This window comes from Uloborus diversus, chromosome 2, assembly GCF_026930045.1.
Source record: "Uloborus diversus isolate 005 chromosome 2, Udiv.v.3.1, whole genome shotgun sequence".
NCBI lineage: Eukaryota > Metazoa > Arthropoda > Arachnida > Araneae > Uloboridae > Uloborus > Uloborus diversus.
In genome coordinates this window covers 214,634,862-214,661,650 of record NC_072732.1, presented here as the reverse complement: position 1 = coordinate 214,661,650, position 26,789 = coordinate 214,634,862, and the positions used below count along the sequence as shown (strand labels likewise).

At 34.5% G+C, this 26,789-nt stretch overlaps 1 protein-coding gene across 1 annotated transcript in view; it reads right to left on the bottom strand.

Annotated features, from left to right (window-relative positions):
- LOC129216269 (multiple PDZ domain protein-like) overlaps positions 1-26,789 on the bottom strand; it is a 125,045-nt gene that overhangs the window by 62,920 nt on the left and 35,336 nt on the right. The window contains 5 exon segments of the mRNA XM_054850474.1: positions 2,702-2,803; positions 6,418-6,474; positions 12,432-12,501; positions 13,466-13,560; positions 15,546-15,742. Of these exon segments, the coding sequence (XP_054706449.1) occupies positions 2,702-2,803; positions 6,418-6,474; positions 12,432-12,501; positions 13,466-13,560; positions 15,546-15,742 (521 nt within the window).

The window sequence follows — 26,789 nt, the reverse complement described above, 5'->3', positions numbered from 1 at the left end:
GGAGGAAGGTTCAAGGGGTTCCCTGTATAACTTTTTGACTGAACTCTAAAAAATGCTACTGTAGGTTATTTTTGGTGGTTTTAAGGATGGGAGAAGGTTTTATGAGCTCTTATAGAAATTTTAAAAATCGTAGTCTTAAAGACGCAATTTTAGACTATCTTTAGTGACGTTAGAGGATCTGGTGGCTCTTTCCCGGAAATAGCTTCGATATTGAAGTCCTCAAAACGTAAATTTTAGGCTATCTTACGTGACGTTAAAGGAATGGGAAAAAGTTCGGCTACTCTCTCACTGAAGTCTGAAAAACACACTTATAATCCATCTTCGGGGACGCTAGGCGGTTTCCCTAAAGTCAGAAAAGTTAAGTCTCCTCCGGATAGTTTTCAAAATTGACGTCTTGAAACACGACTCTAGGTTCAAGTCCGGTGACACTAGACGGAAGGGGAATTTTTTTTTTATCTCCCGAAATCTTTTCCGAGACTGAAGGAAATTTTTAGGAAGGAAGGGTTCGTGGCTCTCCACGGAAAATTTCTGCAGTTAAAATTCAAAGCTATGGTTATGCCTGTACCTCAGAGACAGAACAACGTAAGTCTCATTATCGCTACTTTACAGGAGAGAGGGAAAACGTTTGTCTGATGTATGAAAAAGATAGGACGCGCGTTCTTTCAACACTGGTAAATAAAAACAAAGGATTTTTTTTAATGAAAATTATGTTCATATGGCTTGGTGTAGAATAGGATTATATACAAACAACGGACTAAAAAACGGAAAATCGCAATTTTTGGACTTAGGCTAGTCCGGTTCTGTGGTACAGACATTAGGAAAAGGTTTGGCGGAGGGCCTCTCCTCGATAATATCTCTAAATTGGCATTGAAAAGCTCAATTTCATGATGCCTTAAGGAGACGTTATATGAAAGAGGGGGGGGGGGGGGGATAAAATGGGAATTTCTCATGGAAATTTTTCAAACCTTAAAGGCGCAATTTCAGGCTATGCTTGATTGGAATGTTAGAGAAAGAAGAAAAGGTAGCAGTTTGGGTATCCTCTCACAGAAAATTTCAAAATGTTCTAAAAGAATGCGTTTTAGGTCATCATCTTTGATGGCACTAAGAAAAAGGGTCAGGTTTCGGGAATCCGCCCTCAGCAACATTTTGATTTTGAAGTTTTAAAAACAATTTTGGATTCAATTTTGATACTTTAAGAACGGGTGAAGGAGTGTGGTGACTCTCTCTCGGAAAACTTTCGAATCTTAAAGAAGCAATTTCAGGCTTTCTTTGGTTGGAATGGGGAATTAGGTAGAAGGGTTGTGGTTCAGGGATCCTCCCACAGAAAATTTTCAGAATAACCTCAAAACTCACTTCAGGTTATCTTTCATGAGGCTAAGAAAAGTTTTTTCATCGTCAGAATCTGATTAGTGAAGCTTATATCAACTGTCAATGTTCTTTTCTTTTCTTTTTTTAAAATTTACACGAAAAAGAATTCAAAACATGTTTTAAAAATAAATAAATGAATGAATGGCGAGTCACACGAAATAAACAAACATATGTATATTTCGTTGCTATTTTCTAGAGTACGGTCGGGAGTTATGGGTCAAGTCAGGTACGAAAAATTAGATTTTTTCCAAAGAACTCATTTAACCTTGTCTCAGTTTTATAGGACTTCAAATAACATAACTATTGATGAAAACGGTTGGTAATAAAAACAGAAAAGTGGGGCATTTTTGCCCGTGTAACAGGTTGAAAACAACAAGGGCAAATGTTCGACCGGTACGAGGCAATTGCTCTCGTTGTCACCGGTAAGCCCCGTGTTATTTACGTGTTTAGAGAGATAAATCCCCCTCCCCCCGGCTGATAGAAACAATGCAATCACGAATCATGTAGGTATTTTGTTGTTTTCACCCTATAATATGTTTTGAGTTTGAGTATACATTCTTTGTTCCACTCTTGCGAACCTTCGAAACGACAGGGCTGGTCGCCGGCTTACATTGTGATCCCTCGCACGATCGTTTGAGAATATATCTTTGGCAGTGCCTAGTTACCCAAAGGACTCAGGAAGCTTGAACTTCCCTTCAGAACTTTCAGGCCCCCCCCCCCAAAAGAAAAATGACGGAAAGATTCCAGTTTCTGCTTTTAAATACAGTTTTGAAGAGATTACAAAAACATCAGAACGGTTTCAATGAAATTTAGCTCAACTGTGTTACAGTGTACTTTTGTAGCTATTAATCTTGTGAAGTTATAAATCTGATTCAACAACTAACCCCTCTCCCCTCAATTCCTGCGAATTACAGTGCAAACATATCAAATGTACAAAATTTTTAAATGTTGAGAAGGGGCGGGGGGGGGGGGGGGGGGAAATAAACTTTAATGTGAATTTTGCAGGGGCACTTTTAGAAAAACTTTTAACATTGGTAAATTTTGCTTCAATGCGCGTAATATCTTCGGAAAAATTTCCCTAAACAAAAAACACTCCCCCCTCCCCAATATGAAACTGATCTTCCCCTACAACTTCACATTTTAATGGATCCCCGCCCATTGGTGGTTATTTTAAAGCACACATATGCATCACTACTGCAGACGGCAGTCATGCTCCACGTCACAAATCAAAAAAAGCATCATGCTGTATGTATGCAAATCATTCCTCAAGGCATAGAGTGAGAGAAAGAAGTGAAAGAGAGAGAGAAGAGACAACTCACATAAGCATGCTCACCTGTTCAGCGACGCTGTTCTCCTGGATGTCCGATATGAAGATGCCCTGTCCGACTTCGGCATGCTTGCCTTCGATTATCATAATGCCGAGGCCGTGAGTGCCCTGTGGTAATCCCCCACGGGCGGAGTTAACAAGCCAGAGGGTAACAGCAACAAGCACAATGACAGTTTAGTTGCACATTAAGAAAGAAGATCTGCACTGCGCGTCCAAGTCCGGAGCGGACAGCCGGCACCGTTTAAGTTCCACATTGCTAAACCTATCTATCTACTGTCCAACCACGGATTGCATGGAATTTTCAAACGTCCAGATAAGACAAATCTATGTGAGTAAGGCGGAAAAGTAAAAATTTGATGCGCGTATTCCGCTCATTTGAATGAGACTCTGCTTTTGCAAAAGCTGGCATCGGTAAAAAATAATAGATTTGTCCATTTCTGGCTGTAAAACGGTGTTTGTCTTTCCATACAATCCGTGGTCAGACAGTAGCATACAGGGTTACTGAGAGTTAAGGTGGGTCTCTAGTCACTGTGGTTACCAAGCTCCAGTTCCCCCATAAAACTCATAAAATTTATTCTACTTGGACTCCAACGGGCACCTGGAAAGACCGGGCCCCTAGTTTTTGACTAGGCTGACACGGCCTCTCGTCAGCTCTGCTAGCACAGTGGTACCCAACCTGCGTCCTGCTGGCAGGGTCGTCGAAATTCAAGGCGGGCCCCTAGTCAGTTTGGTCACTGGGTCCTTTTCCCCCAGAAAACTTGTTAAATTTAACATTGACTCCGGTTCCGAGCTCTCAAGAAACGGGCCTCGAATTTCCAACTAGCCTGCCATGGTCTTCGTCGACCCTGGCTTCTGTAAAAAGACTTCTGTACCCGACCTGTCTTCTGTACCCGACCTTCCAAATCAACCGATCATCTTCATTCAGCTTTAAAACAGATTATTGCAAATTTAGAGCCAAACAATCAGAAATTAGTGAAAAAAAAAAAAAGAAACGGATGGAAATTTTGAATTCTAATAAAATAGTCATACAGTAATGATAACAATTCTAGGTTCTAATAAATATATTTCAGTTTTATACGTCTTCTGGCCCGTGAGATCCATCTAAACATGAGGTACGGCCATCGGGTAAAAATAAGTTGGCACCACTGATGTAAGACATTATTGAAATCGACTGTTTTACAAATAAAAGGCAGCATAAATAATGTCGTAAACAAGCAGATCGTTTAACTTATAGTCAATTACTAATTTGAATGGGAGCTCCTGTACTTTTTTCGTCCTCAGTGAATTTTGACAGATTGGAATAATTCGTAGGTCTTACGGAATTTCAGACCATTTACGCATGAATAAGTTCTGAAGATCATAGGGTTCCAGTAACGTTTCACTTTTATTGTGAATATATTGCAAAATAACGTTTTTAAAGTTTAAGGTTATTAAAGGTAGTAGTGGCTCAAAAATTTTGAAAACAAAAATCAATTGATCGTTTTAGTACAAAGCAATGCTTGTTGATGCATTGGAAATAATGTCTAACTCAATAAGTAACATCAAAAAAAAAAAAAAAAATGAATATCGGAATTGCAAGACTAACACCGATGATGTACTGAGGTGATTATGAGCAGGCTGTACACTCTCTTTTGGACGCACAGTGAATCAATGCACAAGATATAATAGACCATGCAACGGCACTTTTACAATAGCATATATATAAAAATGTACATGTATATATATCATCAAAACTGTACATGAGATAGAAGAGAAAAGAAGTGAGAAGTGCATATTTTTTGCATATTTATAAACTTCAAGCTTTACTTCACAAATTAAAGGCACTCTTACTCAGTAAATACATGGTCAAAAAGAGATAGATAGATTAATAGCATTCCAAACATCAATACTTTGAGTCACAGCATGCAGAGAATTATTGGAGAATTTAAGAGAAATTTCACAGAGGGTAAAGTGTACTGTGCTCTAAAAGTATGCACATGGTAACAAAATGCAATTTCAAAATATTACTTAGAATAACAATTCAAGTATAGAAATTGTTGCATATTTCGTGGAACAATATCTTTACAAAAACTTTGACACTAGTTATTCTTAAGGGAGCTTAGTTTTAATAAATCGTTTATTTTATTGAAGACTGCACTGTATCTTACTTTTAAGCGGACCGGATAGCAATGTTAGTTACTTTTACACGTTGAGTTCAAACAAATAAAATTTAGCAAATTTTCCTTTTTAATGAATGATGCAACTGAAAACGCAAATAGGGGAGCCCCAAACTTAAGTTTTTTTAAGGGCAGAAATTCCTATAGTCTGACCACGAAAAGTTGAGCTTTTGCTCCGCTCCGTTTCAGAATTGTCCATTTTCGTGAAGAGGCGATATGAAGATAAAAGTTGGAACGGAATTTGCAAGTGCATCATTGATTCTATAGATTGAATGCGTCACCTTGGAATTTAAGAAAATAGCCAAAGAGGTAAAACATTTTAATTTTGTGTGGTCAAGGCAGTTTTCTCATTGGAGAGATCACATCCTACGTAAGTGGGTGTGGGCCTTGGTTTTACTTCGTTCAGCAGCCATTGGCCAGAGATAACAATGCTTTAATAATTAATTTCAATTGAAAATTGGCTCGAGTAAGGTTGCAGTAACGAATGCAAGACTTGTCATTTTTACGTTTTCGCCAACTCAACGCAGTTATTGCCACAACATAAATCGTTTAGGTCTAAATAATTACATAAAGAAAGTATAGTAAGAGTAATTTTTTTTTCATATCGCCAAAATGTTGCTAAACTCCAAAATATGGCACGTGTCCTTTCTTCCTTCGCAACCTATTTTAAGAAATGTTCCCGTTTTCTCAAATGATTGACAAGGGTCATTTGTTCGCAGTTGGAATATATTTTGCCGAATGGAATTCAAATCTTGCCGAATAAAAAAATAAGGGTATGTACACAAAAGTGCAACTAGTGAAAAGGGACAGTCGAGCAATTAAAAATTGCAATTTAAAAAATTGCTCTCCAAATGAATCGCCATGAAGAGGTTCTACAGAAAAAAGTTGCTATGCTAAAAAGGCGCTGTTCTGCGTTTGGCGGAGTATTCGCAGAGTCTTTAATTTTAAAAATTGAAACCTGAACAAACTATAAATGCAGGCCTTCACTGTGAACAGTTGAATCAATCGAGTGAACAGTTTCTAGCGTCTGCCAACAGAAAAGGCGTAATTCCGAAGCATGATGATGTGAGACTATACTGTTCATGGTGATCCGTGCAAAAGCTATTGAATTGCTTGCCTCATTCCCCACACTCGCTTGATACTGCATCAGCTGATTTCCATGAAGCTGACTTTCTGCGCTACTAGAAAATTTGACTGACACCCAGGATGTTATTTTCAGACATTTTGCTCCAAAACCAATAAATTTTCGTCGGTCAGATGTTGAAAACTTAACACATTAGGCGGCCACAGTTTGCTTAAAAGGGGGGGGGGGGGATTATATCATTGATTAAAATAAAAACTGCTTAAGCATTTATTCGCTTGAACTTGTCGCGAATAAATAATTAAAAAAAAAAGCACCGACATTATTTTTCGATCCCCTTAATGTAAATCAAATGGTATATCTTAACATTAATACAGATAGCAGGTTTTTTTTTTTTTTTAAATTTATGTTACAAAGTTCATTTGTTGTGTGCTTCATAGTTAAAAAAAAAAATCTAAAATATTGAACAAAATATGAGCAATTACCTTTCTGACTGTGACCGTGCGCATGCCCCTGTAATGGCAGTACTTGTCTTCAGTAGCCTGTAAAGAAAATGAGTAACACCGTCAAAAAGCTGATTTTCAAGTAATATACAATGAACAATTTTTTCAACTTTTTTACAGATTGTGTGAGTTAGTGGTCTAAAATCACTCCAAGTAGTTTTGTCCATTTTTTTCTATTGCCAGACATTTTAGCTTCTGAGGCAGATGAAATCTCAGATTAATTGCCATAATGCGGACTTAGTTCAGGAACTTCCGCGTTAGGTCCGGACATACAATATATGGTGGTATGTAGTCCCGGAATTCATTTAGATAAAATTTTGAACATAAAATTTGGAAGCTATTAAGCAGTGGCGGGGAGGGAGGGGGGCGCTCCACCCCCAGGTGTCACCCGTCTGGGGGGTGACACCCAAAGTGGAATTGCAAGTTTCTGAAAAATATGAAGCTAAAATGCATTTTTAAGACTACAAATTTAAAAAAATTTCGGGGGGAAAACCCCCGGAACCCCCTCTTCCCCGTTTTCCACCTACATCATAGATGGATCATTTCATACAGATTCAACGGATGAGTGCGCTCGACCATTTTTAATTTTTTTGAAACTCATATCCCAAAAAGATGCATATGAATGATGTTTAAAACCACTTTTATTTTTTCTCTAACCTTAACCCTTGATTTTTTAGAGGTCATCAAAAGTGATTTTCGCAGTCAAAAATTGGACTTTTAGACCTTTGCATTTTGGCCAAAATCTATTTGAATTACATTTATGGCAGTTAATTTTACGCTTTGATGTTAAAGTGCATAAGATGATAGTCTTACATGCTGAGTTACGTGGCTGTAACTTAATTATTAAAAAAATGGCAACAGGTTAAAGTTCAAGGTCAAATGTAAAATTTTCACTCATTTCAAAGGGGGATAACTCACGTAGGGGACGGAAACACAAAATGAAATTAAGCAAAAACTAATCACTGGAACCATGCTAATAAGAATATGTAACTGTTGCTGTGTGTTTGCTTACCCTTTATTGGTTACAGCCCCTCAAAGATCAGAAAAATGAAAAAAAAAAATGACATTTTTAGACCCCTGTAAACCAAAAGGGGATGGAATTAAAAATAAAATTTCTTGGCCAATTGAATATTCCATTCAAGTACTATACATGTCATATATATTGTTTTGTGTATTTGGTTTTAAAAAAAGATACAGGTCTTTGAAATTGAGCAATTTTGCTAGTTAATTCACACACTGAAACAAATAAAAAGTAAAAAATTCATTGCACTTTCTTAAATTACGTATAGTGTGCTCTATGTAATATATTATACTGGAAATTTATTTAGATATATTATTAGAGATACACAATATATTTTAAGTATAAAAATAATTATTTTAATTTCATAACTTAGAAATATCTTTACACAAATGAGTAAAGTAAGAAAAAATAACGTCAGAAAAAGCACAAATTGCCAATAACAGCAGACACGTGTTTCGGCGTTACAGGGAACGCCTTTTTCAATGCAAAAAATAATGAGCTTATGGATGAAAAGACATCCGACAGTGTGCTCTATGTAAAATATTTTACTGTAAAAAAATATTTTAAGTGTAAAAATAATTATTTTAATTTAATAACATAGAAATATTTGGACATAAATGAGTAGAGTAAGAAAAAACAACGTCAAACATCCATAAGCTCATTACTTTTTGCATGGAAAAAGGCGTTCCCTGTAACGCCGAAACACGTGTCTGATGTTATTGGCAATTTGTGCTTTTTTTGACGTTGTTTTTTCTTACTTTACTGTTCTGCACAAAGGTATTCATTTATCATAAATGAGTAGTTATACATGATTGACAGCTTAAAGGTTTGACTCTGCAAATAAAATTCCCAATACAACATTTAACCACTAATTTATGCCACCGTATTTAAATATTATCACTGTAAAATTATTGTCCCCTAGAAACAGGTATGAAGAATAGTGTGTTACTAAAATGACTATTAAAAGAAAATGCCCATTATTGTCAAAAAAGTTATTACATTGCTTGTGTTGATCACTAAATTTAGAACCCCTGTCATTGTTTTGCTCGTAGTACATTTTCAAAGTATCAAATTATGAATGTGCCTTGGTAAATCATTCCAAAACGCCACATACTTGAGTCACCAGTACAACTATAGGACTACTAGGTGAATTCATTTTTTCAAAACTACACTCAAACAAGAAATAAAAAACGCACTTTTTAAAATTAAAAATTTTGTATACATAATGTTTTTGCATATGTTTAAGGCAATTTAGATATGTTAATGTACAGAGCATATGTTTGTGTGGATTGAAAATTTGTGTGTGTAGATAGTCTATAAATTAACTACTTAAGCTGTCAATCAAGTATGAACTACTCATTCATGTCCAAATATTTCTAAGTTATCAAATTAAAATAGTTGTTTTATACTTAAAATATGTTTTTTCAGTATAATATATTATATAGGCTATTTAAGAAAGTTTTCACACTTTTTACTTCTGTTTTAGTGCGTAAATTAACTAGCAAAATTGCTCAATTTCAAAGACCTGTATCTTTTTTACAAACCAAATACACAAAACAATATATATAACATGTATAGTACTTGAATGGAATATTCAATTGGCCAGGAAATTTTATTTTTAATTCCATCCCCTTTTGGTTTACAGGGGTCTAAAAATGTCATTTTTTGTCATTTTTCTGATCTTTGAGGGGCTGTAACCAATAAAGGGTAAGCAAACACACAGCAACAGTTACATATTCTTATTAGCATGGTTCCAGTCATTAGGTTTTGCCGTATTTCATTTTGTTTCCGTCCCCTACGCGAGTTGGGGGAATCACCCCCTTTGAAATGAGTAAAAATTTTACATTTGACCTTGAACTTTAACCTGTTGCCATTATTTTAATCATTAAGTTACAGCCACGCAACTCAGCATGTAAGACTATCATCTTATGCACTTTAACATCAAAGCGTAAAATTAACTGCCATAAATGTAATTCAAATAGATTTTGGCCAAAATGCAAAGGTCTAAAAGTCCAATTTTTGACTGCGAAAATCACTTTTGATGACCTCTAAAAAATCAAGGGTTAAGTTTAGAGAAAAAATAAAAGTGGTTTTAAACATCATTCATATGCATCTTTTTGGGATTTGAGTTTCAAAAAAATTAAAAATGGTCGAGCGCACTCATCCGTTGAATCTGTATGGAATGACCCTAGAGTGAATACTATACTCAGGAATAAGGTCCACATTGTCAGTACTTAGACTGAAAATTGTATGAATTCCAATGCTTACTTAGAATAATACCCCCCCTTTTTTTTGAGTTTGTGTGTGTGTGGAGGGGGTGGGGGTGACACCATAAATTACCATCCCGGGTGTCACCCATGCTAAATACGAAACTGTATTAAGTCACACGTTCTGGTTAAGGAGAAAAACACAAATAAAACCCAACTTAAAACTCTTTTTGGTTGTCTTACTGCTAAATATTGAGACATAGGTTTTTTAACTTTTAAAAGCAAATGACATTGCCCATGAGACCTAAGAATTTTGGAAAAGGTGAGACATTTTTGCTATTCGTTCAATTCACAGTTAAAAATCACATTTCAATTAATTCAGTCGTTTGTTTTTGCGTTTATTCTTTTGAGAGGCGAGTCAATAAATTTTTTGAAATACAATGAAAAAACACCGAGTGTGTTTACTTCATCACCTAGACATTGATCTTTTATTCACAATTTTCTTTATGAATTTCTTTTGCAAGGGTGGTGTCAACATTTATTCAACAACGCCTACATAAGGCAGGAAAAAAACGTGTTTATGCATGCAAAAATGAATATTAATTTTTTAGAACAATACTCTGAGTAATTTTTGTTCTTCAAAACGTTGGTTAATTGATTATTTTAATTTTCGGCACAAAGGTATGTATTCGTTAAATACTCCGAGTAACCTCAGAGGAAATGAAGAAAAATGGTTGACTGTTTCAGAGCTTATTAAAAAATTTCGGCACAAAGGTATGTATTCGTTAAATACTCCGAGTAACCTCAGAGGAAATGAAGAAAAATGGTTGACTGTTTCAGAGCTTATTAAAAATTTTATATATAAAATCTGGAAAAAAAAAACTATTATAAAGTTCAACAAGAACTTCAGAATTTGATGATTTTAAGAAATTGAGCAACGGAAAAATATACTTTTGTAGGACGTTGTTCATTAAAGATAAAAGAAAAGGCCACAAATGATTTTGATCCAAAAAATTCGGGAAAAAGAGAAAACAAAAATATATAAATTGGAGATTTTGCAGCACAGCCACCACCCCTCAAGGGTTAATGGCTCCAGAGCTTCAATATGCTTTGTCATATGCGCAAATTCTTGATTTTTATCAGTGCACTTTGGGGGGGGGGGGATAGTCTTCCAGGGGCCTTAATCTTGCTTCACTCAGTCCAATTCTCTTCACTGCGGGTGGATCAGCGTCGTAGTTAACGGAATAGATATCTCCGTTCGCTCGGAAGGTCTGGGAAAGAGATTTCAGCTTTTCGACCGAATGAGGCAAATTTGGTCCCTGGAGATTGATGCCAAGCACATACATTCCAAACTAAAGAAAACCCGAAAGACTCCAGTTCTATAGTTGACACGCTCGATTTTACAAACTTCCTATTGAGACGATGAAAAAAGGGCAAAGTGAAAAATAAAATTACTTGCTAAATTTCTAATAAAATATTTTCTATTCGATCATAAAACATATTTATGCTCAAAAGAATCAGTAAATTTGAGGTTGAATGAATAAATGAAAAGATAACGAACAATTAAATGAATAAATCAATTAATATAGAAGAACAATAAATGAGCGAGTGAAAGAATGAATGAATAAGAAAATAAGTGAATGAATGAACAAATAAGTGAATTACTAAATGAAGGAAAGTAAATGTATAATAAATGTAATAAATGAAAGCCTAAGTGATTTGTATTAAATGTTTGAGTGAGTAAATGAAACAAACTCTATTTCACTTTGCCCCATCCCCTTTGCCCCCTATGTACTTGACTAATTGTACAATTTATTAAAATTACAAACATTCTTAATATTAATTAGAGTAATACTGCATTGAATATTAGGAGGTCCCAATTAATATTCAAAATGTTAATAACAAGAACTTTATCATTTTATAGAAACAAAAATAATGTTTAACTTACAACAAAATATTACAATATGAGTATCAATTTTTTAAAATTGCCCGTATTACCAAATTCTTTAATCTTCGGCGGTATTTTTTTTTTTTTTTTTGCTGACTGGAATAGACTACATATGGTACTACATAGTTTAAAAAAAAACAGATAGGTGGAGCTGAAAGCAGAGTAAATATTTCACCATTTCACTTTGCCCCATGTTCTCCTATACTACTACATATGGTGCGCAAAAAACCAAGGAACGTTTTATCGATACTAATACATAATTTATATGTTTTTTTTTTTGACAGCTAAAAAAACGCACCTAAACACAGACCCTCAAAAATTTAGATCGTAAGGTCAACGCTGACTGCTTTCAAACAAATTTAATTTCTTGGCAGTAATAAAAGCAAAGGCGGGGGAAGACAAAATTACAACTTAAGTCAAAGGGGTTACCTTCTTTCAAGAGATTTAATGTCCTTGGCGCTGGAGCTCTTAGGAAAGAGCTACTTCCTTCGTCCTTTACATCGAGTACGCAAAAAGAAAGAGATTTTTGCCATTCCCAGTTCGTAAAAAAAGAATGAAAAATTTCATTGTTTCAATGGAAGACTTTTTGAGGTAAGTGTATCGTTCATAAATTCGGGAGTGTTCGAAAATTAGAAGTTTCTTGAATCGAGTGTCAACTGTAGTTTCGAATTAAACACGTCATCGTTGGAATAAAAGCCGGGAAAATACTGCGTTCAAGTGTCAGATATGTTCCATATTTGATGCAGCACTGTCCATCTTAAGCGCAAAATATTTCTACGCGCATGTGAAGACAAACGCATAGGGAAAACAAGAAGCTCACCTCTTCGTCAAGCTCGGATGGAAATTGGTTTAAAGGCTTCACAGCCATCTCGTCCACAGCACCGTCTCTCCTAAAAAAAAAAAAAAAAAAAAAAAAAAAAAAACACATTTCAAACATTACTACTCAAACCATCACGGATTCTAAAGACCAAGTAAATTCGTTCTTAAGCTTAGCAACTCAAAAAGGTAAGTCTTATTTGATTTCTTACGTTAGACCTGCATAACATTCAGTCGCGCAATTCTGTTTTTGTTTACAACCGACCGGACGTCTGTATGCGCTCATATACTTGTAAGGTAAGTAAACTAAAGTGATGTGATTTATTGACGACCATTTGGTCCTGGATTGCCAAATTAAAGTTAGATTTAGAGCTGAAAATTAGATGACAAGCATAGTGTCAGTTCGGTAAGATTGGAGAAACTTGTATACAACCCATTACTTAACACTATCATCTACCTCTCTAAACCTGCCGTGGACAAGTTAAATTGCACAATTAATAAACAAACCCAACTACTGTCTGACCACGGATTGCATGGAAAGACAAACATCCGTTTTACAGCCGGAAATGGACGAATCTATTATTTTTTACCGATGTCAGCTTTTGCTGAAGCAGTCTCATTCAAATAAGTGGAATAGGAGCATCAAATTTTTACTTTTCCCCTTTATTCACATAGATTCGTCTTATCTGGACGCTTGAAAATTCCATGCAATCCGTGGTTGGACAGTACCCAAACTTGATAAAAATGTTTTCCTCAGATTTCAAACCAATACTAGCGTTTTCTTTTTGGAACATCACCAAATACGTTTAAAATATATCCTTTTCCTGAAACATATTTGACAGCTTTGACCTGTTGTCCAATTTCCAAACATTCGTCACTATAGTTGGGGCAAACCCAACCTGACAGCTTTGTGAAGCCTACGCAGATCCTAATCACAGCATTACGACGCTGCCAGGTTAGGTTATGTACAGCAGTCGCTGATTAAAATAGGGTTCTGCCAGGTTAGGCTAGCCCCAACTATAGATACTACTAACTTACCTCAGCAGTAGAATCTTGTATGCAGTACCGGAGAGACCTTTGATCATGGCCGACGCGTTCAAGTGACATCTCCCATACACGACGACACCGTTCACCTGTGGGTAAATGATATGATGGAAAATCAATAATTGGCGATCGATTTGTAAAAAACAGTTTATCGTGGAGGGAAAAAACCCTATGAAATCAATGACTCGAATTGGTGAAAGACTCAAAAACCTACAGTATTTGCAAAGTTTACAAATTTCCAGTAGTCCACAATTATCTGCTTGTTTAGGTTCAGTCTTGAAAGCAATAAGTTAACTTCATCAACAATTAACTTTAATCATATTTTTCTTCTCTGCTGTGATTAAAAAGCTTTACCTAATAAAACTGATATCAGGATAGAGTAAGTATACGAGCATAATAAAAGCTTTTAAAACTACCAACGTTTCCACTCCTAGATCTAAAACGATTTATTTAATCGATGATGACGAGCTTCAAGCAGGACGAAGAAAAGAGATTAATGGATCATTCTCCAGAAAACGTAACTTTTGAACGCAAATATTTTCCAATTTCGAGACCTTTTTTTTTTCTTTCTTACAGGAAAGTGTTACCTACTAGAAGTAACAGTAAACAATGGCCCAGCTAAGTTCCAATCATTTTACTCATAAACAAAAAAAGTAAAAAAAAAATGCATTGCTCACGAAAAAAAAAAAACAAAGAAAAAACTTTTAATATTGAAAAATCGAGGCTAATTCTATCCAAGTAGTAATTTTGTTAATTGTGCAAACAATCGGCTATTTTAATGATTAGTGGGAGTATAATATTAAGCTGTCTTAATTAAAGTACGGCTTAATTTAGTTTCAAATGTATGTTAAAAAATAGTAAATTTGAGGATATACTGGTAATTTATAATTTTGGTAGAATGCTTCTTCTTGATGTATTTCCCCTCCATCATTTATTTTCACCTCAGAAATAATGACATTGATAAGGTCTGTCACGGAGGTGAGGAATTTTCCATTAATATAGGCCTAATAGATACATTTTTCAGGGAATTTTTTTTCTTCGTTGCTACAATCTGCACATGTTAAGCATATGAAAACATGTTCACTTCTTTTTTTACATGAATTTACATCCTTGAAATTCAAGTTCACGGAGGTGAGGAGTCAGAATAACCACACTAAGTTTTTAAAGCAAAATCTATCTTCTTGTTTTTCGAAGGAAAGGGGTTCCCTTGTATCATGGAAAATAAATTTTGATGTCATTACTGCCACGTGTTAATAAGGAATGGCATTTTGTGTTTAGGTAACGGAGGAGAGTTTATTTGTGATATGACCCCTTGTCCTACTAAAACAAATTAAAAAATTAAATATACTTAAACAAATAGTATTTGAGACACTTGTGAAAGGAACAACAAATAAATAAGTATATACTTTTAATTAAACAAGTTATTAAGCAACATAATCACACAAGGTGCGTGACATGCCACGGAGGTGAGAATTCACATGTTGTGAACCAAAAATATGCTAAAATAAAAATTATTATTAAAAAAATTGTTGGCAGATTTGAATAGATATATTTTTGAGGAAATTAAAAATCATTGTTAAATGAATTGTTCCTTAAAGTTTTTACTGTAAAAGGCGTGTGACAGAAAAGTTACACTTTTTGAAGAATGACCCTAATATGAAATCCATATGATGTGTATATGAAATACACCGCCAGCTCAGTCAATTCCAGCCGAGGACTGCAGTTTCGTGCTTATTAGCACTCATCAGCCCGGCATAGGAGTGACTGAACAGTAGGTGGAAAACCTCTTAAGGAAGCCAAGAGTGCCAAACAAACTGGTAGCTAATACAGAATTAGCACTGACCAGACGAGTGACCGAAACAATGGTTCGGTTCAACTCGAATTTTGAAGGCAAAGGCAGGTATATTCAGTAAGTAACCCAAGTTCAAGTAAGCCCTATAGTCAGGGCTAAGGCAGTCCTCGGCTGGAATTGACTGAGCTGGAGGTGTATTTCATGTATTTCTGCCTTAGCCCTGGCTATAGGGCGGTAACTTACTGAATATATGATGTGTAGTTCTTGAAGGTCTATGCTTACCTCTAGGAGTTCATCTCCTATCCTAATGCGTCCGTCCTTGTATGCCATGCCGTTGGGGTGCATGCCGCAGACGAAGACGCTCATCTTGGTGCGGTCCTTGTTGCCGGCCAGACTCAAGCCCAGTTTGTTCGACCCCTTCACCATGTCGACCAGGATCAGCTCACCTTTCATGTCACCATACTTCTTCTGGATTTTTTCTGTCAAGGAAGAAAACATTAAGGTTATTATGCACATAAGGAACTTCTGGAGAACAATTTCTCTTTAATCATTTTGCATTCTAACAAAATCATCTTTCGATTTCGATTTCGATTCCGAGTCACAACTGACTACAACTGTATTTATGTCGAGGACTGCATACTAAGTGCCTTGCCTCCATTATTTTTTATACCGATAGATGGCAGCACCATCACCGGATCGAACAGTTAATGAGAATTCAGAACTAGACCAGGAGCTAATAGCTACCTGGTGCTAGCACCCCCAGAGGTATCGTCTCACTTGGTGGACATTGAGACCACGAGTATATTTAACGTCGCCCAGTCCCCTTTAATGACGACGGTGAGTCTTCGACCATCGAGGTTCAAACTCAGGACCCTCCGGCCCCGAATCCGACACTCTACCGATCGGGCTACCACGGCCCTCAAAAACCAAAATCATCTTGTCACAAACTTTACAATATAGCCCTTTGCATAAAACGACGTCCGGAAAACGTTACTCATTTCTTGTGTCTTTGATGTCTCCGAGACCACACTGTTAAAAAAACCCTGAAAGTTCAGGTAGTTTTCTGACTGATTTTAATAGAATATTTCCGTGATGCTTCAAAACGTATTTTTTCCTTACAACAACGTAAACATCCCAACGAAAACGGAATTTTTCCATTTCAAGGATTGCCGCTGTGCTGTACTTTGCTCTGATTAGTCTTCAAGTGATGATAAACATCCCTTATTGATAGTGCTTATTAATCGCACTGTTACATTTTGCTAATTAAAAGCATATTTAGAATAACAACTCGGATGCTGTAGACAAAATAGATAGCTTGCTATTTCATGTCTGGAGAGTAATATACTCGTTATGTCGAAATTGTTTATACGCCTTTGAGCTTTGTAGGTTTGGAAAAATGTTTTGGAAAAATGTTCGCGCCATTTTTAGACTGGCAGATGTGTTTTGATCGCCCTGATGATTTGATGTGGATTTTACTGAGTCAGTATTAGAATATTATTGCGGTGTATTATTTTGCTCAATACTTCGAACAATTCTATTCGTTAGTCATATTGTGTGTTCTAGCGGTGAGAATAGTTTTAGGATCCCGTGTTATCCATTTAAAATAAAGGCTATTGGATTACTTGTATCCAGATGCAATGGAGACACTTAAATTTAGCACCGCTGGTCACATGTAAGTATTGTTGAATATCTTTGTACATGTTAATAAACAAATGTATTTTTCTTGTTAATATGCATTTAATAGAATTTCGATGGTAGCTGATTTAGAATTTATAGAACTATTATAAAGTTACTGTTTTTGCTCTAACGCGTTGTATTCTTGAAAATCATTAAAACGTTAAATGCCAACATTTCATATCAACCGGAGATTATCGTAGTGTGCGAGCAAGACAGAAAAAAAAATCACTCAGTTTTTTTTTTTTTTTTTTGACAGATTGAAAGTAAACATTTTGGATCTCTAAATAAAAGTATTTCTTGCTGTTATATTTTTTGCGAAAAGCCATAGCAGATTGTTAATCTTTGAAAATACAATTACAATTTTGACAAGAATAAGTTTTCTTGACTACTTAGAAATCTGGAAACATTCATTACTCCTTTCGGTATTTCATTTATAATAAAAAATATAAATTATTTAATTTATTTCCTTAGGATCTCATCCAACAACTTATTTGAGATTATTGCAAGTTTCTTGTAAAATCATTTCGGGTAAAACGAACTGATTGATATGTTTAGCCTAAATATAATGCTTATGCACTAAAAATCTATGTTGCTATTCCAATGAGTGAAAAATGCCGAAATCACCGGGAGGGGGGGGGGTATACATCATCTGAGCAAAAAATTCTTTACGTGTATGTCAATGATTCTGTTTTTAAACACAGTAAATTGGTATGCGGTACTCTCCATCAGGTATATTATTCCATGATAAAGTCAACCGGTTTTTAATGGTATTTTATTTGACTCATTCTCCAAATAAAAATATTCTATTTTTCATGTATGCTTTTCCCTGCCACGCCAGAATGTGTACGAGGGATGTGGAAGGAAATATCGAACAGTATCAGCATCAAAAATTGATGTTATATTCAAATCCACTAATTTCCTTGTTGGTACTTTTCGATTATTTTTATTCATCTGAAGGTGCGAATTTCGAGATAGATGCGTGAAAGGTAAGTTATCAAGCAAAAATTTCACTTAAAATATATTTTAGTAATAAATACAAATTAAAAAAAATAATAGTTTTTGAATAGTTAAACTATTTTTCTATTATATATCATTTTAAACATAGGGTAGAAATACGAGAATGAAATTTCAGTAAAATATGTGAAAATGAGAAACGAAAAAATAGCGCAACGAAAAATCAAGAACCGAAAGTTCTGTAAAGACACAGAAAATTTAAAAACGGAAAAATAGATGAACGGAAAATTTAAATACGGAAAAATAGATCAACGGAAAGAAGAGAAATGGAATTTTCGTTAAATCACGGAAAATTTATAAATGGAAGAACAGAACAGAACGGAGAAATGAGAAATGGAACTTCTGTTAAGTCACGGAAAATAATTTAACGGAAACGTAATATTTACGGCAACTTTGCTGCCGCTACTTTATATGTTATTTTCAGGAAATTTTTTTAACAGTGCAGGACGTCACTCCTTTCAAGTGCCTTTACAGACACTATCATTTATTTCGTTTACCATTGTTGACTTTCATGTATCCCAGACTTCACTCATTTCTAGTACCATTGCAGAGTCTCCGAAACGTCATTTTTTTTTCATTTGCCGTTAAAGATTTTTGGCTGTTTTGGGATGTCATTCATTTTGTGTGCCATTACAGAATCTTTGACGCCTCTGAAACGTTGTTGTAAGTCAAAGGATTAAGAAAGAATCTCGTTGGGAATTCATTTATTTACGCGCATTTGAAAATAAAATGCATCTAAGCATTCACAAGAATGTTTAAATGCATTTTAAATACGAAAATTAGCTGCTTATCACTGATGCAAAACAGGAACACAACGGGCCAACAGAAGCAAAGAGTCTGAGATAAAACGTTTGGCAAGGGCTATGGGACAAACTGTTTACTAAGCTGAAATATTAATACACTGAAATACATTTCAAAAGAGGGATAACAGTTTCAGTAGGATTTATATTGAGCTCAGAGAGGGGCAAGCTTTGCATAATCCGTCTTGTGTTAGAAAATTCTGGGAGAAAAAGCAACACTTCTTATTTAAAAGTTATTTGTACTGGAGACGCATAAAATGTTTCAATTCAACAAGAATATTGTAAAGTCAAAAAAAAGGGGGAGGGGGAGGCGGCTATAAAGTTTTTTCGGGGGTCGTCTTCTTATTAAAACATTCATTTATTATTAAACATAACCAAAAGTCATGTATTATTTTTTATGACGCATTAATACATCATTAATATAACAAAGTAATATAATATTCTTTTTTTATTTTATATTCATAAAATTATTAGTAATGTAACAATTTTAATTCATATTAATATTGTTATATTATTGTTACATAATAGTGCCTAATTAAATATTAAACGTTGGTCAGGAAAAACGAAAATGTTTTATGACTCTGCACCCCAACTAATGCATATTTCTTATTTCTGAATCATATTCCTGTGTAAAGGTAGCAAATGGAAGAAAAATGAGTAAAACAACTAATGCAAAATGAACTCCATTAAAATTGACAAAAATGTAAAATGAAATATTAGATATAAATAATAAAAGAAACCTTAACTTTAAGTCTACATATTGTATTAATAATGTAAGAAAATAAAGAATGATTTGTGGATGCATTACTATTTTGAAGACTTTAGTTTATGCTGAATGAAAATATGGGATATATATATCAAAATATCCGATATATATCAAAATATCGGATAATTTCGAAAAGATCATGATATTTTTGAACCCTGGGGCTAGGGTAAGTATGCTATTGCAGAGTAAAAATCAAGCATTTTCAAAGACTTTCCACAGCAAAAATCAAGGATGTGGTACGAATGAAGAAAAAGATGGAGCCAAATTAAACACGTTACATTATAAGTCAAAAAGATGCATTTAAAGCTAGTACATATTTAATTTACAGTATTCAAACTATTATGAATTAACTTCACATATAATATTGCAAAAAACCTTCGATTGGAAATTTAAAAGACTTGTGTGCTAAGAAAAACATGAAAAATATTTATGAAGTCTTAGTTATACATAAATTAATTTGTATAACGAAGGCTTCATGTATATCTTTAACAGTAAAGCATATTCTCGTGAGGTAAGTATGTTATTTTTTATCCAACGCAGAAACCATAATTTTCAAAGAAGCATACACACGAAGCTTCAATTTTTTCTCATGCTTTTCAATCAGTATATTTAATTGAAAAACTATTAAAGTTATTGTTATATCCTTGTAAATAAATCATTTTATACTTTTTGTGGAGTAGTAAAAAAGGTATTTTTTCCAAGGTGGTTTTAACTGTTTTTTTCCACTTTCATCAAAAACTCTTTTTTTGTGGAAGCTTTCTACGTCACATGTTTTGCTACACCAATACCGTCACTTGTTTGGTTTGTCTGAATAAGAAAAATCAGGGACTTTTCAGCAGTTTAGCTTTTTTTTTCTGTAATAAGGATAAGTTTTTGCTTATTAGCCATGTTATCCAGATTTTCGTTTATCCGGATTGCCTCTGGTCCTAGTTAGTCTGGATAAGCGAGGTTGTATTGTAGCACATTTCATTGAAAAATCAGTTCTTTGTAATACCGAAACACATCTGCACATAAAATTGTAGTAGTGCAATGCGTGCAGCCTCAGTGGTAGTATTTGTTATTGGTGTGTTTTTTTTTCCTTCAACGCATAAATTCTCTACGATGAAGAAATGACAGTTTTTAATGCAGTTGAAAGAAATGCGCCAACAAGAAGTGATTTATAACAGAATGTCTGAAAAAGAAAAAAAAATTGCGTAAGAACTTTAGTTATACTTGAAAAAAAAAATATTTATAAAAATAATTGTTTCTTCTAGGAAATATTTCTTTAATTTTAATCAGTGACCACACATGCGTAAATCACTGGTGGTGGTGAGGGTGGAGGGAGTATGAAGAAGAACTACCGACAAGCTTTTTCGACAAGCAAATTATTCACCCGATCGTTTTTTCAATTAACTTTTCATTTTCTTCCCGTTTTATTTCTAAAGTTTAGCGTAGGAAAAAAAATTGTTGTGAAAAGGAACTCGACTTTTGGAAAAGAAACGCGAGTACTGAAAGAGTACATAAAATATAGGCGTCTAAATTCGTAAATGAAGTACTTTCATAAAATATTTATTTTTTTCATTTTTATGACCGACTTAAAATGAAGATGGACAAAATGTCTCACGAATGAAACATTTCTTTCTTTATGATATCAAAGAAAAGAAATGCATAACACTTTAATTGTTCCTTAAAGGATGAAAAAAATAAATATATAAATAAATAAATAAACAAATAAATAAGTAAAGAACCAAAACATGAATGCAGCCGTGCCCGTTTAGTCAACTTATGGCTATAACCAGGGGCGGATATAGAATTTTTTTTTTTTTTTTGGGGGGGGGGCAGGGGAAATTGAATAGTCCTCCCCCTCCCCGCCGCCTTTGATGTTTCATAACTAAGTTTTAATGACTTCATTTTTAAATGTGTTTATTATTATTATTATTTTTTTTTTTTTATTATTTTTATTTTTTTAATTTTTTTTTTAGGATTTCTTCTGGTCAATGAATCCACTTCTAAGTACATAAACATATTATGCCCTATGTACTGTGAATGCGGACGGAAAACATCTTTAACGTTTCAAGCCTATTAAATACTAAACCCAATATAATGTCACCGAAATGCTAGACAATGAGCGGCTTTAATTAGGTTTGATTGAGTTTTTTTGGCGTAAGAGCATTAGGCTCTGCTTAGTAGGCCTGCGGCTTTAATTAGGAACATTGTCATAATGATTATAACACGAGAGCAAGGTTATTAAATAAACCCATACCTCACTTGAGTTTTTTAGTTAATTTATAAAGAAAATCATAACTTTATAACATAGAAGTTTTACTGATGAATTCAGAAACTTTCTGTGTGAATTTCAAAACAGTTACTGATATGTTCTTAAAGCCATGATACAGTTGAGATAACATATTGATACTACGTGCCGTTTCCATTAAAAATCGTGGTTCTTCCAAGAAACTACCATATGATTTCTTTCATTTTGCATTTTTTATTAGCTGAAAAATAAATCTATTACTTCGTAAATAGGTTCCTGGATCAAAATGACTCTTTTAGGTGCACCTACACATTTTTTTCCTTTAAATGTTAGTTATTGATTCCAAGAACCCATCAAAGAATTAGAGGACAAATCGGGATAATACGGTCTCTTGAATTCGAAACCCAGTGGCGGATCCAGCCGATTGTTTTGGGAGGGGCCATCCGAAATTTTTGAACTAACTCCCCAGGGTCGAATTGAGTTTCATGCCGCCCCTAGGCAAATTTGAAATCTGCCGCCTCCTCCCCCCTAAAAGAAGCAAAATATCCTTGACTCAAAAAAACGTAAAAAAGTGTTCCCCAGGTTTAAACTGTCAAACTTATGAAGAAATGATCGCGTTTCACATTCTGAGGCGCCCCGATGAAATGATCACAGTGATCTCCCAAAAAAATTTTTATTCGGCAAATTTTGTTGACGATTCGGCAAATACCATGATTGAAAAACATTTGACTTTCATAAGATGTGTGAAAGTAATCACTATTAAATGACAAGAAAAGATTGTCTCTGTGGAAAATGAAAGAATGCTAATATTTTACTTTCAAGAATAACAATTTAATTCAAATGTGTATTATAATAGCAAATTTGCAGCCCCTGAGAAGTTTGCCGCCCTAGGTAACTGTCTACTCTGCCTATTGGGAAATTGGACACTGATAACTCTCAGAAATTTTATTAAAATGAAGTTTTAAAAACTCAATTTTCGGGGTAACGAGCATTTGGTGAGGGGGTGGATTTAGGAATCTCACTCGTAACTGTTTCAAAATTTAAATTTTCGAGTAATTTTTCAAAATTAGGAAACTAAAAACGCATTTTGTCTATTTTTAATGATGTACGGAGAAAGGTCAGGTTTCGAGCGCTGGTCCCAAAATACTTTTTGAAAATAAAGCTTAGAAACCAAAATATTCTGTTATTATACATTGAGAAGTTAGAAGAGGAGGGGTGCCCTTCTAACTCTTCAGCTGTCCAGCCTAAAAATGCACCTTTAGGTAATGTTTGCTTACGTTTAAGGAAGTGCGAAGGTGCTTAGAATCCTTCCTTCCTGGAAATATTTTGTCTTTGAGGCTCTAAAAATTCGATTTTTAACTATATTTATACATATTTTAGAAAGGGAGAGAAGATTCGTACAAGAAAATTCCTACAATCACAAGGCTTTGGGAGGGGCCATGGCCCCCATGGCCCTCCTCTAGATCCGCCCCTGTACGAAACCAGTGAGTTAAATGTATTCTGCAACTCTGGGTCTCTGACTCCAGTAATGCTTCTTTAGCAAACAAAAATGCTTTTATTCAAAATATGATGTATGTGTTTTGTGTTCTTTTGAATTAACTACGTAAAAAATGCAAAAGATAGGTCAATTAAGAAGTAATAAATAGAATAGTGAAATTAATTCATTCTTTTGCCCCTCCCCCCTAAAATCCGCTATTGGCTATTATAACGTAACAGATGTAACCCCCTTTCCCGTTTAGCAGAGCATTATTTATTTTTTTTATTACGAATTGACGAAAAGAAAAAATCGTAATTGTTATTTAGTCCCTAGACTTTGCGATACAGACGGGTGTGACTGTATTAGAGACAGAGACACCCCGAACTTAAAATTAGGGAATTTTCAGTTTGCCGAATGAAACTCAAAATTTAACGCATGGTTTAATATGAGAGAGTATACTGTTCAACCACGGATTGTATGGAATTGGCAAACGTCCAATTCAGACCAGTCAATCTGAATGAGGGAGAAAAGTAAAAATTTAATGCGCGTGTTCCGCTCAGTTGAATGCGACTCTGCTTAATTTAGAGGCTAACATACATCTGCAAAAGCTGACATACCTAAAAACTAATAGATGCGTCCATTTCCGCCTGTAAACCGGATGTTTGACTTTCCACACAATCCGTGGTCAGATAGTAGCATCATTGTATTTTTTTTTTTTTTTTTTTTTGAATAAGAGCAAAACTTTGTAGTACTGTCTCCAAATTTCTCGAACCGTCAGCTAAAATTTGCCAAATAAGGATGTTTTTGGAAGGTTACAGTGACCTTTCGCGGTCTCCCAACGAGGTACCCCTCGTTGGGGGAAAATTTATGTTATTATCAATCAGTTTATGAAAATGATAGCCAATACATTTTTACATTACCTGATTAGAAAGTTTTATGAATGACGGAAAATAAATATAAGTTGTAACTTTCCCAATAAAATTAGATTTTTCCAACTTTGCAGTTAGACAAGGGACAGCACATATCACCATTATTATTATTATTATTATTTTCATTCTTAGCGAAAAAGGAGTAACAACCGAAATATGCCTTTGAGAAACACGACGTTGCAAGAATAAAACGGCCTCCCTATGCTGTTTCAAAAGAAAAATTCAACGTCTAAAAGACAGACGCGCAAAGATAAAAACACCATTTATCAAAGTTTCTACACAAACGTTTAAGGAAAACGGGCAATGAAATATATTTATGATCTTTTATGCATAGACCACAACAACGATCCGAACGCGAAAGAAAGTCGTTATGAGACAGCATTTTCGACTAAACCTCTTAAGGAAATATCCCTCGTTTCAGAGTTTTCCATGCTATTTCCACTGCACAAATGACTTAGGAATAACTTAGAAAGCATTTCCTTGATCCAGCGTTGTTTCTCAATTTACTTAATACTGTTTTGATGCAACGCAGAAAGAATAAGTTGCGTAGTAAACCGCTTTTAAATTGCTATTGAAACTTTTCTATTCAATTGAGTGCTCGATTTAAGGAGACTAAAACAGAAACACAAACTTCTCTTTGATGCACCACCTGCCTTCGAGATAAATTACAAATATTGCTTGATTTTTCTTAAAATTACAGTACGTCGTGCTGCACGTCAAAAAGTTTTGTGCAATACTTATACAAAGTGAGTGTAAGTTTTCCCACTGAACCTGTCCCCTTCACTCTATACCTGTATAAGTATAAAGTAAAGGGGATCGTACAAAAAGTTAAAATTTTGTAACATGTACAAACTAAGTTTTAAAATAAATTCGTAAATTTGATCTCTTATCTCCGTCACATAATTTTCATATGCTGGAAGCATAAATCAGTGCAGATACCAAAGGCAGCAAAAATTAATTATGGGCTAAAGTAAAAACTTCCTTTACGGTCTTTGTATTGTCTGCAAGCTTGTCTTTAGTACAGGTGGTTTTTGAAAAATGACTTATAGATCTCATAAAGCGTAGCCCCGATTCATTTACAAATAAAGTCTTCAACTGCTTCTTTAAGTATCCCCTCCCCAAGTAACTAAATCTCATGGAATATTTCAGATAAACAAAAGCTTGGAAAATACGGAAAACAACTTCATAGATGGGCTTACAGCTATATGGGCAGTAAGGGCGTCTTTATCTTGAACAAAAAATGATCGTTTTGATATAAGTGCAGGTCTATTGTGCATAATATAGCTAGATTATCATACCAATACTCGCTTTGTTTTCCGGAAAAACAAATTTATTTATTCCAACCCTTCTTGCCATGCCCTTCTTGCCTTTATGGTCAACTTCTACTATTTCTCCGAGATACCATGTTTTCCCATCCTTTAGTGCTACAAAATTACCAGTAAGAGAGGACCGTCTTTCTGAAACTGGTTGATTTGATGCTTTCCATTTTCTTTGTTTTAATCTACGTCATCCTCAAATTATGTTTCAGATTCTGAATGCTCACTATATAATACATTATGTTCATAACTATATAAGATTTTATGTTTATTTAATTTAGGTAAAAATGAATAGTTGCATTCTTAATATAAATAACAGACAAAACAATTAGTATAGTTGTAAAAATATGAATATTAGTATGACTATTTTAGCTTATAATGCCCAATACACAATACGTCCATCTGTACCTATATCGATTTACTGTGTTTCTAATACTTTTTATAAAGTTTTTTTTATAAAAAAAAACATTAGAAACTCATTATTTTAGGGGTCACTACTGTAATTTTACAATAAAGTTTAAAACAAACAGTGCAAAAAGCCATTCGAATTTGAAAAGTCTTTCTTTAAATAACACCATAACATACTAATTTCGAACGATTATATTTCCGAAAGTAATAGGAGTGACACCGATTTTTTTAATTGAAATGTTAGACAAACATGTTGGTTATCAAACTGAATTAGTTTCAGATCTCTGCTATGAGGGCCAGAGTGGTAGTTAGATTTTAAACATTTGCGTTTTAGTGAAATTTATAAAATAAAAGTTCCAATATCTTCTGGCGCTCTTATATTGACACCAATTTTATTACATATTTTTGATGTATGCAAGTGTAGCTAGAAATTGATGTAAAAACGTTGGTGTCATCATGAAGGCGCTTTGAGAAAATTGGCCTTGAATTTAGTAAAAAATTTCATTTTGGGTCATTTTTAAACGGACTTTGTGGGCGTCGCCCTTGTAGTGACACCGATTTGACAGCTGTAATAGTATCTAACATGACCACATAAAAGTATGGAATTTAAAAATCCATGTCATTATAAGGGCGCTTGAAGCAACAGGAATTTTAAAATCTGCGAACTTGAAAAGTGCGCAAAAATGTGCCACGCCCCCAAAATTTAAAAATTTAATTTTTCAAAAACGGTAAGTCAGACAAAGCTCATATTGTGGATTTACATTACATTCATGATAAGGAACAACATATGTGAAAATAAAGAAAATCAAAAATGTCAACAATCACAAATGCCCTAAACTGCCTGATTCTTACAGACAGTGGCTCTTAATTCACTAACTTCAACGGGATCAACTTAAGCAACAGACA